This window comes from Octopus bimaculoides, chromosome 8 (assembly GCF_046866305.1).
Source record: "Octopus bimaculoides isolate indiv1 chromosome 8, ASM4686630v1, whole genome shotgun sequence".
NCBI lineage: Eukaryota > Metazoa > Mollusca > Cephalopoda > Octopoda > Octopodidae > Octopus > Octopus bimaculoides.
The window spans coordinates 54,813,010-54,828,009 of NC_142935.1; the positions used below are offsets into that span (position 1 = coordinate 54,813,010).

Here is a 15,000-nt window from a genome sequence, read left to right on the forward strand (position 1 = left end):
AAGTGATGCGGCGGTCAGTGGTTAGTTTCGGCTGGATCTGTGCATGCATCAGCGGTCGGCGGTTAAATAACCTTCAGCATGCTGATAACATCGTACTAATCTCTTCTTCGCCAGCTGAGCTTCAGGGAACTGATTGATAGAGCTAGTGTTTTAACTAGAGAAACGCACCAAGGAAGACTAAGTTGATGGCACAAGAGGTCAAGCTAACCCAAGATAGCAAGTTCAAGTACCTGGGCTCCATTATTGACTACAGTAGACTACAACCCAGAAATCAGAGCAAGACTTGATGCACGATGATCAGCCCTGAGGTCACTACAACATGGGGGGACTGCGTCTTCTGTAAGATGCATCTAATTGAAACTTCTAAAATCTCTAGTCTTTCCTGTAGCGTTGTATGAGTGTGAAACATAGACACAAAGCAGCTGAGGGCGTTCGTGGTGAAGTGCTATAAGCATGCTGTGCGGATCAGTTGTGCAGTTTGTATAACGAACGATTCTGATCTGGAGACAGGAACAACAAAAATTGGTAACGGTGGTCAATTAGCGAAAACTGCAGTATTTTGGCCTGGATTTCTGTGCCCGCGTCCTCAGCGACTGGATGGATGGAAAACGTACTTGCATGTGACAAACGAGTGATGATATCATTTGCTGGACAGGGGGACCTTGGTTGAGTAAGTGTACGGCTGCAACACGAGACTGTAGTGTGTAATGCGGAACGGCTGTTGTCTGAAACCCCGCTCTCAGCCACGAGGATGGGCACATTCATTGTGTGTGTTTGTTTATACAGGTTTGCTGGTACAAACAGAAGAAATTTAACTCAAGCAAAAGTAGAACGTATCTTCTACTACAGTCTCGGGCCGACTAAAGACTTGTGAGTGGATTTGGTAGACGAGAACTGAAAGAAGCCCGTAGTGTGTCTGTGTTTGTGTTGGTTCAAATATATACCTTACTTTAAAAGGTAAGTGCCGGAGTCGATTCATTCGACTAAAACTCTGTCAGGTGGTGCTCCAGCATGGCCGCAGTCCAATGACTGAAGCAAATAAAAGATATATGTATATATGCAGGCGCAGGTGTGGCTGTGTGGTATTTGCTTTCCAACCACATGGTCTCAGGTTCAATCCCACTGCGTGGCACCTTGGGCAAGTGTCTTCTACTATATCCTCGGGCCGACTAAAGCCTTGTCTGTAGATTTTGTAGACGGAAACTAAAAAAAACCTGTCGTATATGTATGTATGTTTGCATGTATGTATGTACGTCTGTATATGTTTGTGTATGAGTATATATGTATGCATGTATTTATGTGAGTGTGTTTGTGTCCCCCACCATCGTTCGACAACCGACGTTGGTATGTTTACGTCCCCGTAACTTAGTGGTTCGTTAAAAGGAACCAATAGAATAAGTACTCAGCTTACAAAGATAAGTTCTGGGGTCGATTTCTTCGACTAAAAAATCCTTTAAGACAATGCCGCAGTCAACTGACATGTAAAAGAGTGAACAAATAAAAAAAGAATATATAAATCTCTCTCACTTTCTCCCCCCCTCTCTCTCTCTATATATATATATTCACACACATGTACACATGCGTATTTTTACGCATCACTATGTATGTGTATGTGTATATATACGTGTGTGTAGGCAAAGATCTTTTGGAATATGAATAAAGAGAACTTCTTAGCTCGTGTTGTAAAGACTACAAAAGTAATTTTAATTCATATACGATACAAATACTTATTTCTAGCATTTTGAAAAGATGAAAAGCAAAAGTGATCTCGGAGGGAATTGAAATTACAACCGCGTGAAATACATATTGTCCGACAATTGTGCGTATGTGTATACACTTACTCGAAGCTCATTCCGATAAAATAAGCCGTTTGTTCGACAAGTTGAGAAATTGTGTATATTTTATCATGAAAATATATAAGTATTGGTAGATATAGTCTTTAATATTTCTGAATAGTTTTCTACTTTTCAAATTAATTTTTGCAGTTGTTCATTAAAATATATTTACAAAATCTTTTATCCTGTTTTACAATACATTTGCAAGTGTGTGTGTGTATCTGATATTTATATATGCCATATCTACATTTTGGAGCCCCACCTCCGTCCGGTTTCGTTAATGTCTGGAAAATACTTTCTGATTTTTTTTTTTCTTTCCCCTTTAAATTAAACTTTGCAGGGGACACATTTTTGAGGCTGTGGATTACGATTGTGTTGAAAACATTCATTTTCAAGGGATCTAAATTCATTTTTATTCTCACGAAAATCTCTTCTCTCTGTAACATGTATTTATTTAAATGACATTTTGCAGAGATCCGTTTTCGGCAGTGTAGATTACGTAATGCTGATGGTGCTTCAAACACACATCTGGAACAAAAAAGAAAGAAAAAAGGATGCCAAGGTTACGGAAATAGTGATAACAAAGTCGGAGGGAGAAAAGAAAAAAAGAATGTTTCGAGACACCTCTAAAAAGTTTTTGTTTTTTTTTCCCCCCCAAATTTTAACATTTTGTATCGAAATACATTTTGTCTGTTAACTTTGAAAATAATGAATTTAGTGGAATAGCTGACTTTATCAAGCTGGTATTTGGAACATAGATTAATATGAAATGCTGATGGCAAGTTTTAATTCCGATCACTTTAAAAGGGACCATCTCAGCTGGGTTTGCTCGGGCATTTTACAAATCGTTGAGGAAACCAAGTTGCTGGTCTACAGGCAGGTTTGTCAGGGCGTCTACTTTTGATACTTTGAACGGGGGTTAATACCCCAGGCAGATCACATCAACCCTGGTTACCCGCGAAAGTAGGCGGGATACCAAGGGGCGACCTGAACCTGTGCAAAAAATCGTCACAGATTAGACTGTGGAGTCAGGCATTACCCTGACTCGTTATTTTCCTTACTCATTAGTTTAAGGCATAACATGATTAATACGAAAGCAACAATATATTGTATCGATTGTTTTTATCTATTGCTGATATTAGTATCATTAAAATTACTTGTAATTAATTCATACTCGAAGTAGTTGAAATATACTTTTATAAATATTAAATATTAATTATATAATAATGTTTTCTCTTAAAATCTTTTTTAATGTTTGAGTAGTTATTTAAACAAAAGATATTTTCGATTCGCTTTTATATTAAATAAATAAGAACTGCTGTGTCATACTACTAAAAGTAAGGGAGGTAACTACATTTTTTAAAAGTTGTATTACTGAATAAGTTGTGTGCTATTAGTCACGCAGGCTACAAGTTGTTGTGGTGGGAAATAGTGATCATGTGATATTCACACTTTCCCGAACAGTGTTAACGAGTAATGTGAAACTGGACAGTCACCTTGGTTTCTTTCTTTTTTTTTGTTTTTTAATAAGCTTCAGTTCGCGACTAATAAATTTCTTTTCACTTGAAATCATGTTAGAGATTTAATCGATTGAATTAAAGCTGTGAATTATATTTTGCTTTTTATATTTTAATTTATTTAAAATCTAATTTGTCTTTGTCACATGCTATTCCCTCCCGCTAATCGAGCGCCAGTTTTCAGGCAGTAAATCTAGCGACTTCAGATTCACTTTCGTCGCCAGTTTTATTTTCACCGGGATAGTTGACTGTTCTCATTTGCAACATTGAGTCCTGAAAGCAAATTAATGAAAATAAAAGGTTTTATTATCCCTCGTTACCTAATTACTGACACAAAATTTCGCTGTCACTATTTTCTTATAGGGAAAACTTGCTCACCGCAAATATGTTAGCATCTAAGAGTTTGTGTATTATAAAATCTGTATATGATAATGAAATAACGACGACAGTGGTGATGATGATGGTAATAATGTTATTTATTACTTCTGGCCATAATCAAGCAATCCTCTAATCAAAAACATACCAACCATAGCTGTCCCGCCTTTTCAGGGTGTTTGTTGGTGTTTAAGTAATATTTGGCTGCTGTTTCTAGCACGTCGGCTGATCGCGTAGAGGCAACTATGGTAATAAACCCTGATTGAAAAGACTTGATCAAAAGTGTTCCAGTCGTGTCCATCACGTCTTTTTAAATATCAAGGGCAGCGTTTTCCATTCTGTCCTTTTTTTTTTTTTTTAAGTTGGTAGGGGATCGAAAGAAAGCCGATTTGGCAGCTATTTCAGCAGTTCGATCGACTACGGATGGCGTCAACAGTTGAAGTCTGTTAAACTTGTTCTTTTATAACTTTCTTTTCTAGAAACATTCCAATATATCCTCCCGTCATAGCAAAGACGGGATGAAGATAGGTAAATAAAAATTTTGACTATATATTTTACTCAAATTATCTTCCAACTTTTAACAATGCGATACCTCTGTAAAGTACTTAGTCCTATCAGCTAGCACTTTACCTTACGTCAGCGCTTCCCAAACTTATTGAAGTATCATTCCCTTACTAACACACTTTAAGCCTCACTCCCACCAACAAAATCAAAATACTCCACAAAAAATTGCTGCCGAAGATATGATCGCCATTAAAAGATACTACTTGTACGTAAGTTATCTCAATATATGGAATGTTAAAGCATCTTGTCCATTAGATATTATCAGATGATCCGTACACTATAAAAATTAGAAGTATTTTTTGAAAATTATGGAAATTAAAAGATGTATCTATTGCCCCTCTCCCACCTCAAACCATATAAAATTTTCCTCCGCCCTTCCCCTGGGAGCGGTACTGCCCACTTTGAGCCACACTATCCTACATCATTGCACTTGAAATATTTGAGTCGTGGCTGTTGTACTTTGTCTTAAGCTCTCATCACCTAGCATAAAGTCACCTTCCTTTTTACTAATGCACCACTCAGTCTACGAGGATCTTAGTCTTCTGAAGTACATGGTGACCTCAGCTGTGCTGATGTCACAAAAAATGCACCCAGCACACTCTTGAAAGTAGTCGGCTTTAGGAAGGTCAACCGACCGTAGAAACCACGCCAAAAGTAGTCATTGAATTACAGTGCAGTCCTCAGACCCATCAAATTCTGTCAAACCAACCAACCCCTGCTAACATGGAAGATGGACTTTGAAAGATGATCAGTGTACCTCTAATGCTTCAATGTATATCAGTAATTAAACTGGTAGCAAAGAGATACTGGATGTGCTTCAACTCGGATTATAACCTGTTGAAGATGGTGGGTCTGTGACTTCTCAAAGAAACTATTTCATGTGATGATTGAAGTTTTCCAGAGGGCTCATTGTCACATCCTTCATTTATTCAGATGAAGAATTAAATGATATACATGAGTCCCACTGCGTGGCATCTTGGGCAAGTGTCTTCTACTATAGCCTCGGGCCGACCAAAGCCTTGTGAGTGGATTTGGTAGACGGAAACTGAAAGAAGCCCGTCGTATATATGTATATATATATGTATGTGTGTATGTGTTTGTGTCTGTCTTTGTCCCCCCAACATCGCTTGACAACCGATGCTGGTGTGTTTATGTCCCCGTAACTTAGCGGTTCGGCAAAAGAGACCGATATAATAAGTACTAGGCTTCTAAAGAATAAGTCCTGGAGTCGATTTGCTCGACTAAAGGTGGTGCTCCAGCATGGTCACAGTCAAAAGACTGAAACAAGTAAAAGAGTATATATATATATATATATGTGTGTGTGTGTATATATCATTACCAAAGGTTAACTGACAAGAACTTTGGAATTTTCCAATCAGTTTACATTGTTCTTACCTGATGAAATTTATATATATATATATATATATATATATAGATAGATAGATAGATATATATATATACATGCACACGTGCGTGTACGCACACGCATGAAACCTTAACATGATGATATACCTCAGAATTATCAATATGGCCTGGCGAGCTGGCAGAAACGTTAGCATGCCGGCCGAAATGCTAAGCAGTATTTCGTCTGCCGTTACGATCTGAGTTCAAATTCCGCCGAGGTCGACTTTGCCTTTCATCCTTTTGGGGTCGATTAAATAAGTACCAGTTACGCACTGGGGTTGATATAATCGACTTAATCCGTTTGTCTGTCCTTGTTTGTTCCCTCTGTGTGTAGCCCCTTGTGGGTAGTAAGGAATTTATTATCAATATGGCCTGGCAAGGTGTTACAAAGTGGGCCTTGACCTCTGCATGGAAGAATCTGTGGCCTGAGGTTGTACCTGAAATGGACTTTGAAAGACTCGAACCCAAAGTGGCGGTGGTGAAGCAGATTATATTCCCTCAGCAAGCCTATGGGCCTGGACATGGATGAAGGTGACATCAACAAGCTCATTGAGTAGCACCCCAAGGAACTGACAACAGAGGAGTTAAAGGAGCTACAGATGCTGCAACAGCACATGGAGGTTTTACAGGAAATAGGTGATGCGGAGGAGGTTATCTCTCTGTCACAAACTGTGCACTCAAAAAGGTCATTGTCATTCACCTTCTTGATCATAACATTCTTCCTTAGATCTCTTTTGAGTCTTACATATATATATATAATTATATGTAGAGAGAGGGGGAGTAGAAAGAGAGGGTGTATGTATTGTATGTTTGTGTCTCCTTTTGGCTTTGAGTGATAGTTGTAAAATGAGAGTCACTGTCATACAAGCGGTGTCGTTCATTTCCAATATTGCGTGAGGGCAGGTCTGACCATGGAAACAGGTAAGGGTCAGTGACAGAAAGGGCAGGGCATTTGGCTGTTGGAAACCTGCTTCAAATTTATTCCATCTAAACCATGCTAGCATGAAAAATTTGGATGTTGAATGGTGGCAGTGACAGCGGTGGTGGTGGCGATAGTAGCAAGGAAGAGGAGACAGCAGCAACAGTGGTGTGTGTGTAAGAGGAAAAATAAAACAAATAAAATGGATTAAGTTTGATCTGTCCTAGGAGATGAGATCATCGTCATTGGTTAGTCGTCGGCAAACTAGTGGAACGTTGACCAGTGACGACGACAAGTTCCAGGCAACTAACAGGAATTATTGAAGGTTCCAGTGGAAATGTTTTACATTGTCCTTACCTGGTGAAATGGTTGAGGATATCGCTAATCCAGCATTACATTTCTTTTATGGCTGCTTTGTCATGGGAAATGAGCAGAGATTCACTTTTTGCTGATGGAAAACAAATTGAAAATAAAATGAAATAAGAATCTATCAATAGCAATTATTTTTCAAATATTATCTTGGATTATGGACATTTATTTATTTATTAGTGTTGTTGTTGTCATTATTACTATTACTGTTGTTATTTATCGTTTATGTTAATTTTGTCCAATTCATTAAAATATTCTTGTCACATATAACGTATGTTGATTGCTAACACACACATGCACATCCATATATATATATATATATATATATATATATATATATATATATATGCACACACACTCCTAGGTATATAATATATTATCTGTATCAGCCTGTCTCTCTCTCTCTCTCTCTCTCTCTCTCTCTCTATCTATCTATCTATCTATCTATCTATCTACACACACACACACACACACATATGTACATAAATACACGTTTGTATATATGTGTTTGTGTGTGTGTGCGTGTGTATATAATATACACATGTATTTGTGTGTGTCTGTGTCTGTGTGTGTGTATTTGCATGTATTTTGAACATTAAAAATTTTGTCTTCATTAAACCAGAACAAGAAGCAACAACTACCTCCTTAAAGAAATGTTTCTAAGAATAAATTATATGGGATTGTAAAACTTTGTGTGTGTGTGTGCGTGTGTGTGTGTGTGTATACATGTATGAAAAGAGTAAAAATGTTGATTTCTTCAGCCTCTGTAGACTAATAATTAAAGCAACCTTTGATGAAAGCTTTTATTAACTACTAAATATATATATATAACGAGGACACTGTTGTCACTTAACTAGTTATTGTCTTCTAATACAGTCATAGGTTACAGAAGTCTGTCTGGTAGCTTCCGTCAGTATTTTCTGTGCCTTGTCTCAGTTATAAAGACATTATTTACCGTTGGTGTCTAAGCTACTTCCTGACTGCAGAGTGTGGAGTTTATATCCGGTTGTTGGTATATTCTTGAGCAAGGCACTTAATTATACTTATTTGGGCAGACTTAAACCAACCAGGGATCTCATCTATTGATGTTTTGTTTTTTTTTTTGTTTTTTTTTCAAGCACTATATTTGTAAAGTTCAGGATCAGACTGAGATTTTTGGTAACTAGGCTCACAAGTAATTTCAGTGACAACTTTCTCAGATCAATAGAATGCGTACACACACACACACACACATGCAATGATAGACACACCTTCTCCCCCTCTCTCTCTCATGCACACACACACACACACACACACACACTAGCAGTTACAACAAATACATATAAACAAAAGTCAGTGCATGTTACTTTAGAAATCTGTACATTGAAGCATATTGACTGACAACCATGGATTAAGCCTCTGTGTAGTTATTCACACTGCTGAAAATAATACCCAAACCTCCCTCAAATCACACTATACCATCTTAAATAAAAAAGATAAAAATAGGCACATTGAATAATGTAGTTCTTCATTTACAATATATCCAAATTAAAAAAGAAGGCTTTTGATCAAAATCTTTGTTCAGTTATGAGACATATATTGCTAAAAATCAACAATAGCAACTGGGCAAACCTTGAAAACATCAAGGCTAAACCTTTTCTGTATCACAACAATTGCATATCATCATTGGTTTAAACACATCTGCCTTAGAATAGTATGTTAATCTATTGTAGGTAACTTAATTTATATAAATCTGAAGTCATCAATTCTGCAACATTGCTGTCACTTACTACAGTGTGCTGTATTTACCTGTGGCACCAATTTATAGCTGTGGTGGTGTGTGGTTTAGTGGTTAGGATGTTGGACTCATGATCATAAGATTGTGGTTTCAATTCCTGGACTGGGCAACGCGTTGTGTTCTTGAGCAAAACACTTCATTTCATATTGCACCAGTCCACTCAGCTGGTAAAAATGAGTAACCCTGCGACTGACCTGTGTCCTGTCCAGGTGGAGAATATATACGCCATGAAACCAGGAAACCAGCCCTTAGCAGTTAATATGTCTTGAGAAGGTAGCTTTACCTTTTTTTTTACCTTACCTATTTAGAGCTAGGTAGAGTTGGCCATTAAGAGCTAAGTGTCTGAACCAAAGACACAGACAATGCTAGTAACAGTTTTGAGCTGCTAAACTTCTTATCTGATTGTCTGGTACCCTACTGATGTAGCCTAAGACACACACACGCAACAAGCTTCTTTAGTTGGCCTGAGGCTATAGTTGAAGACGCTTGCCCAAGGTGCTGTGCATTTGGACTGAACCCAGAACCATGTAGTTGGGAAACAAACTTCCTACAAGACAGCCATGCCTTTGCCTACGTTCATTTTATTTTAATCTTATTTTATCTTATCTTATTTTACTGATGTTTATATTTTTTCTGGACCCAGATATTTTTCTGTGATTGTGAAACATGTACCCTGTAGATGTAATGATAAGGAAATGCTGTCTTGTAGATTTCTCCAAATCTTTCCAACACACACAAAAAAAAACAAAAAACCAGTCTACTAGAAAAAGAATAATGATGATGATGATTGTGATAGTGATGTTGTTATCATAAACAACACCACTGCCTGCATTAACAATATCTTTTAAGACAAATTATACTAGAGGCGAAGTTAATTAATTCAACCATGGTATATTGCTGGGTTGAAAGGTAAGCTGATCTTAGTGGGAGTTGAACTTACAACCAAGAAGCATAAAACTAAATGCCATTTTATATATTATAGTATTGTGCCAATTCTAGCTGTTAAGAAATCAAGATAACTAATTGACTGATGAAGAATTATTTTATTTATATGTGCTATGTACTTATATGAAATATATAAGAATGCCTGATATTTTTTTTTCATTATTTAATCCAAAGAAAGTGGTATATTGGCAAAAAATAGTAAAGCACTCAACTACATATAGTTATGTCTTTTTTTATAAGGCCTGTTTATTTATAATTTTATAATTTCCTGCCCTTTTGGGTTTTTTTTTTTTTTTAGTTAGCATCTTTCAGTTATTTTTCTCTGTATTATGAAGAAGAAGAAAATTACCTTCTATGTGGTAAGCAGGAAAAAAAATAGTAATCAGTTTAGATATGGTTATGGTTATGGTTATTTGACAGAAACATTAGAGTATTATATAAGAGACCTTACAGTAGATCAGTTTTATACAATGTAGTTTCCTCTTCTCCTCTCATCATTCCTATTACATCTCCCCCCAAGCACTTTTCCTAGTCTTTCCTTCCCCAAAGTGCAACAACTCTCTGGAACTGTCCATGTTTTCTCTGCAGATTGAAAGTGACTGAATATCCCTAATCAACTTTTTCATCTCCGACTAAATAATTGTTTCTAATTTTGACACAAGTTCTGTGATTTTGAGGGGAGAGGAAAATCAAGTATATCGACACCAGTGCTCAACTGGTACTTCCTTCATTGCCCCCCCCCCCAAAAGGATGAAAAGCAAAATCAACCTCAGTGGAGTTTGAACTCAGAACGTAAAGAGCTGGAACCACCAACTAAATAGTGATTACTAACATAGGAACAATGCCACACAATGTCATTGAATTTTGTATTTGAATGATATTCTATTTAAGGACTTTTTTGATGAATGACAAAAGGAAAAGGTTCTTATCAGTTGGATTTGAACTCAAAAGTTCAGAAATATAGTAATTCAATAATATCTCGAGGCAACGCTATTGTTTCTGCTTCTCATATTCCTTCTACTTTGTAATATTATTAACAACTCAATACACAAACATACAAATAAGCAGGTTGACTTATTTCTCTCTGATGTTTTCTATTACAGATCTCATTCTACTTCTGACTTCAAGAAGAAAATTTTATAGTTGTTTCTTTATTCATTTTTGAATGGCAAACATGGCCTTTGATATATCTACAGCAGTTTCCTTGAGAAATTTTCCTGAACAAAACTTACCTGACTGTGACAATGCTATTGTCAACAATGACCCCATCTCTCCAGAAGCCACACCCCAGGTACGTTGAAATTTATGTATTTCATGTTTTTTTAATATATATTTACGTCATTTTAATTGCCTATGAGAACTGAAGTTTTGAAGAACACACAGCAATTGCAAAAGCACTGAGTGTGTACAGTTCATTGGCCTTGTACTGTCTGTGGTCTTTGCTCATTATGTAGCTGTTCACTGGTATACAATGGTATCACATAGTAGCCAGTTTACTGTGGGATTGTAGTTCACTGCGATATCACACAGCAAGTGCTAAAGTGTGGATTATGCGTGTAGTTAGCAGATTTCATAATCACTTCTTTTCATTTTTTGTCTCATCTTTGGGAAACGCATGTATGTGCACAATGCTGTTGTAAATCTGGGAGGTCTTGTGCCTTGTGAGAAATCAATTATTAAATCTAAAATGCATTGTCACTGACTTTAACAGTCCTTTCAGCCTGAGATTGTGGTGTGGGAAATAAGTGAGATTGATACAGTTAATACTAAGCTTGAAGTGTAAGTTATAGGTTGCCAAATAATGAAGGGTTTGACCTGCAATATCTAGCTTTCTCTATAGACATTCTGAGTTAATGGTTTTCAAAAGTTCTTAAAATAACCACCAGTACCAGGAATATATCTGGTGTTATATATATAACAGTTAAAATATACATAAAAATAATTTGCAGGGAACACTGACGGAGTCGGGGGCGTAGGAATACTTCTAGCAGAGAAATGGGTTGATAAGGTAATCGAGGTAGTTAGAGTATGTGACAGAGTACTTAAGATTAGACTAGTGCTTCATCATAGGCTAGCTACTGTCATCTCAGCTTATGCCCCTCAACCGGGGCTCCCGGATGGGCTGAAAGACCAATTCTATGACACCCTCTTGCAAACTACCTCGTCGACAAGAGACAGAGACCTTCTCTTTGTGGCTGGTGACTTCAATGGTCATGTCGGACGTCGTGCTGGAGGCTTCCATGGCATACATGGAAGCTATGGCTTCGGTTCCCGCAACGAGGAGGGAACCAGACTGCTGGAGTTCTGTGATGCAACCGATCTTATGGTTTGCAATACCAACTTCAGGAAACCTGCCTGTCACCTAGTCACCTACCAATCCGGCAGACACTCTAGCCAAATCGACTACATCCTCGCCAGAACTAGAGAAAGAGGGAGGCTTATAAATGCCAAAACCCTCCCTGGCGAAGAATGTACACCCCAACACAGATTAGTAGTTAGCGACTTCGAGATCAAGGCAATATGGGTGCCCAGAAGTAGACCGGCTTGGGGGAGAAGGGTATGGAAACTTAAAGACCCTGCAAATGGACAGAGATTTAGAGACAAGTTACTTGAAGCATTTGACAAAATAGAAGGGGATATAGCATCATACAACGTGGAAGACAATTGGAGATTTCTGCGGGACAACCTGTTGAGAGCCACAGACCAGATCTGTGGCTGGTGTAAAGTCCCCTCTCGACCCAGAGTAACGTGGTGGTGGAACAAGGATGTAGACGGGGCTATTAGGTATTTCGTGTTGCAAGACAGTGATGTTGTAGGAGAGAAATGTGTTCGCATGGATGATGGTACGCTTGCACTAAATGAGGCTGCAAAGAAAGAGGTCTGGAGATGCCACTACGATAGATTGCTTAATATAGAGAATGAATGGGAGAAAGAGAGCCTGCCGTATGTCGACCCAACAGAGGGACCAGCTATCCGAGTTGACAGTACCAGGGTAGATAAAGCAATTAAGAGTATGAAGACAGGGAAAGCCCCCGGTCCATCAGGAATCACTGCAGAGATGCTCAAAATATCTGGCAGTGTTGGTTACAGCCTAGTCACCCGTATTACGAACCAGGTGATACACGAAGGAGTCATACCCAATGACTGGTGTAGCAGCACCATAGTCAACTGCTACAAAGGTAAAGGTGACGCTTTAGATACTAATAATTACAGAGGCATCAAGCTGTTAGATCAGGTTATGAAAGTTACGGAGAGGGTCATAGCCCAACTAATTAGGGAGCAAATCAATTTAGATTAGATGCAGTTTGGGTTTGTGCCAGGTAAAAGCACCACTGATGCCATATTTCTAGTGAGACAGCTGCAGGAGAAATATCTAGCCAAGGATAAACCTCTGTACCTGGCCTTCGTTGACATGGAGAAAGCTTTTGACAGGGTCCCCCGATCCCTTATCTGGTGGTCAATGAGGAAACTTGGGATAGAAGAATGGTTAGTGAGAGCTGTGCGAGCTATGTACAGAGATGCTGTCAGTAAGGTGAAGGTTGGAAATGAGTACAGTAATGAATTCCGGGTAGAGGTAGGGGTCTACCAAGGTTCCGTCCTCAGCCCCTTCCTATTTATCATAGTCCTCCAGGCGATCACAGAGGAATTCAAGACAGGTTGCCCCTTGGAGCTCGTCTATGCTGATGACCTTGCACTAATTGCACAGTCACTATCAGAACTAGAGGAGAAGTTTAAGGTGTGGAAGCAAGGACTAGAATCGAAGGGCCTTAGAGTCAACCTAGCAAAAACCAAAATCCTAATAAGTAGGAAGGTAGATAAAACACAAACCCCTTCAGGTAGATGGCCCTGCTCAGTATGCAGTAAAGGAGTAGGTAGTAACTCTATAAGATGTACCCGGTGCAAGCTATGGACACATAAGAGGTGCAGCAATATCAAAGGCAGATTAACTACAAAGTTAGTTTTTGTATGTGGCAGATGTTCAGGTGCAATAAACACTGTAAACAAACAGGAAACAACTTCTATCTCATTCCAAGGAGAAAAACTGGAGGTAGTTGATAGCTTCCGCTATCTGGGTGACCAAGTTAGTAGTAGGGGTGGGTGCACTGAAAGTGTAACTGCTAGAATAAGAATAGCCTGGGCCAAGTTTAGAGAGCTCTTACCTCTGCTGGCGACAAAGGGACTCTCACACAGAGTAAAAGGCAGACTGTATGACGCATGTGTACGAACAGCCATGCTACATGGCAGTGAAACATGGGCTGTGACTGCTGAGGACATGCGTAAGCTCGCAAGGAATGAAGCCAGTATGCTCCGCTGGATGTGTAATGTAAATGTGCATACCCGTCAGAGTGTAAGTATCTTGAGAGAAAAGCTGAACATAAGAAGCATCAGTAGTGGTGTGCAAGAGAGACGATTGCGCTGGTTTGGACATGTGGTGAGAATGAATGAGGATAGCTGCGTGAAAAAGTGCCACTCCCTAACAGTTGAGGGAATCCGTGGAAGAGGTAGGCCCAGGAAGACCTGGGCTGAGGTGGTGAGGCAAGACCTTCGAACATTGGGCCTCACCGAGGCGATGACTACTGACCGAGACCTTTGGAAATATGCTGTGCGTGAGAAGACCCGGCAAGCCAAAGTGAGATCGTTGCCAGGGCCCCTGGACTGGCTCTTGTGCGGGTGGCACATAAGATGTACCATCCTGAGCGTGATCGTTGCCAGTACCGCCTGACTGGCCTTGTAGGGTTTTCGAGCGAGGTCGTTGCCAGTGCCCCTGGACTGGCTCTTGTGCGGGTGGCACATAAAATACACCATTTCGAGCGTGGCCGTTTTCGTGCGGGTGACACGTAAAAGCACCCACTACACTCTCTGTGTGGTTGGCGTTAGGAAGGGCATCCAGCTGTAGAAACTCTGCCAAATTAGATTGGAGCCTGGTGTAGCCATCCGGTTGCACCAGTCCTCAGTCAAATCGTGGAAAGCGGACGTTAAACGATGATGATGATGATGATGATCAAAAGGAGATCAATATTAATTTTGAAATATCAGAGATCAATATTCAGTAGAGATATTACAGTAAGTTGACTTTTAGAATGAAACTCTGTTTAAATGTGTGGTATATGTGTAGAGTGGAGACAGTCTTAAGTGATGGACAGGTAACTGTGGACTGGGATGGTACTTTTGACCATTTTTTGATTCTTTTTGTAAGTTTTGAAGAGTTTGAGAAACACTGCTTTGACCATTTTGTGACTGTGTATGCTTTCTTGTTTAAACAGAAACCACTTATTTTCAAGAGTCCATATTTAA

General features: G+C 39.0%; 1 protein-coding gene and 1 non-coding gene across 4 annotated transcripts in view; one reads left to right on the forward strand and one right to left on the reverse strand.

The window, feature by feature from the left end:
* The window catches only part of LOC106874433 (mutS protein homolog 5), a 246,330-nt gene that overhangs the window by 104,695 nt on the left and 126,635 nt on the right, over positions 1-15,000 (forward strand). For all 3 annotated transcript variants that reach the window (XM_052970104.2, XM_089356478.1, XM_052970105.2), the window contains exon 3: positions 10,809-10,996. In XM_052970104.2, the coding sequence (XP_052826064.1) occupies positions 10,871-10,996 (126 nt within the window). In that variant the 5' untranslated portion in view covers positions 10,809-10,870. The remainder of the gene's footprint in view (positions 1-10,808; positions 10,997-15,000) is intronic.
* On the reverse strand, positions 2,764-2,913 carry LOC128248619 (U12 minor spliceosomal RNA). Its single transcript, XR_008264800.1, has one exon. It is a non-coding gene; the product is annotated as a U12 minor spliceosomal RNA (small nuclear RNA).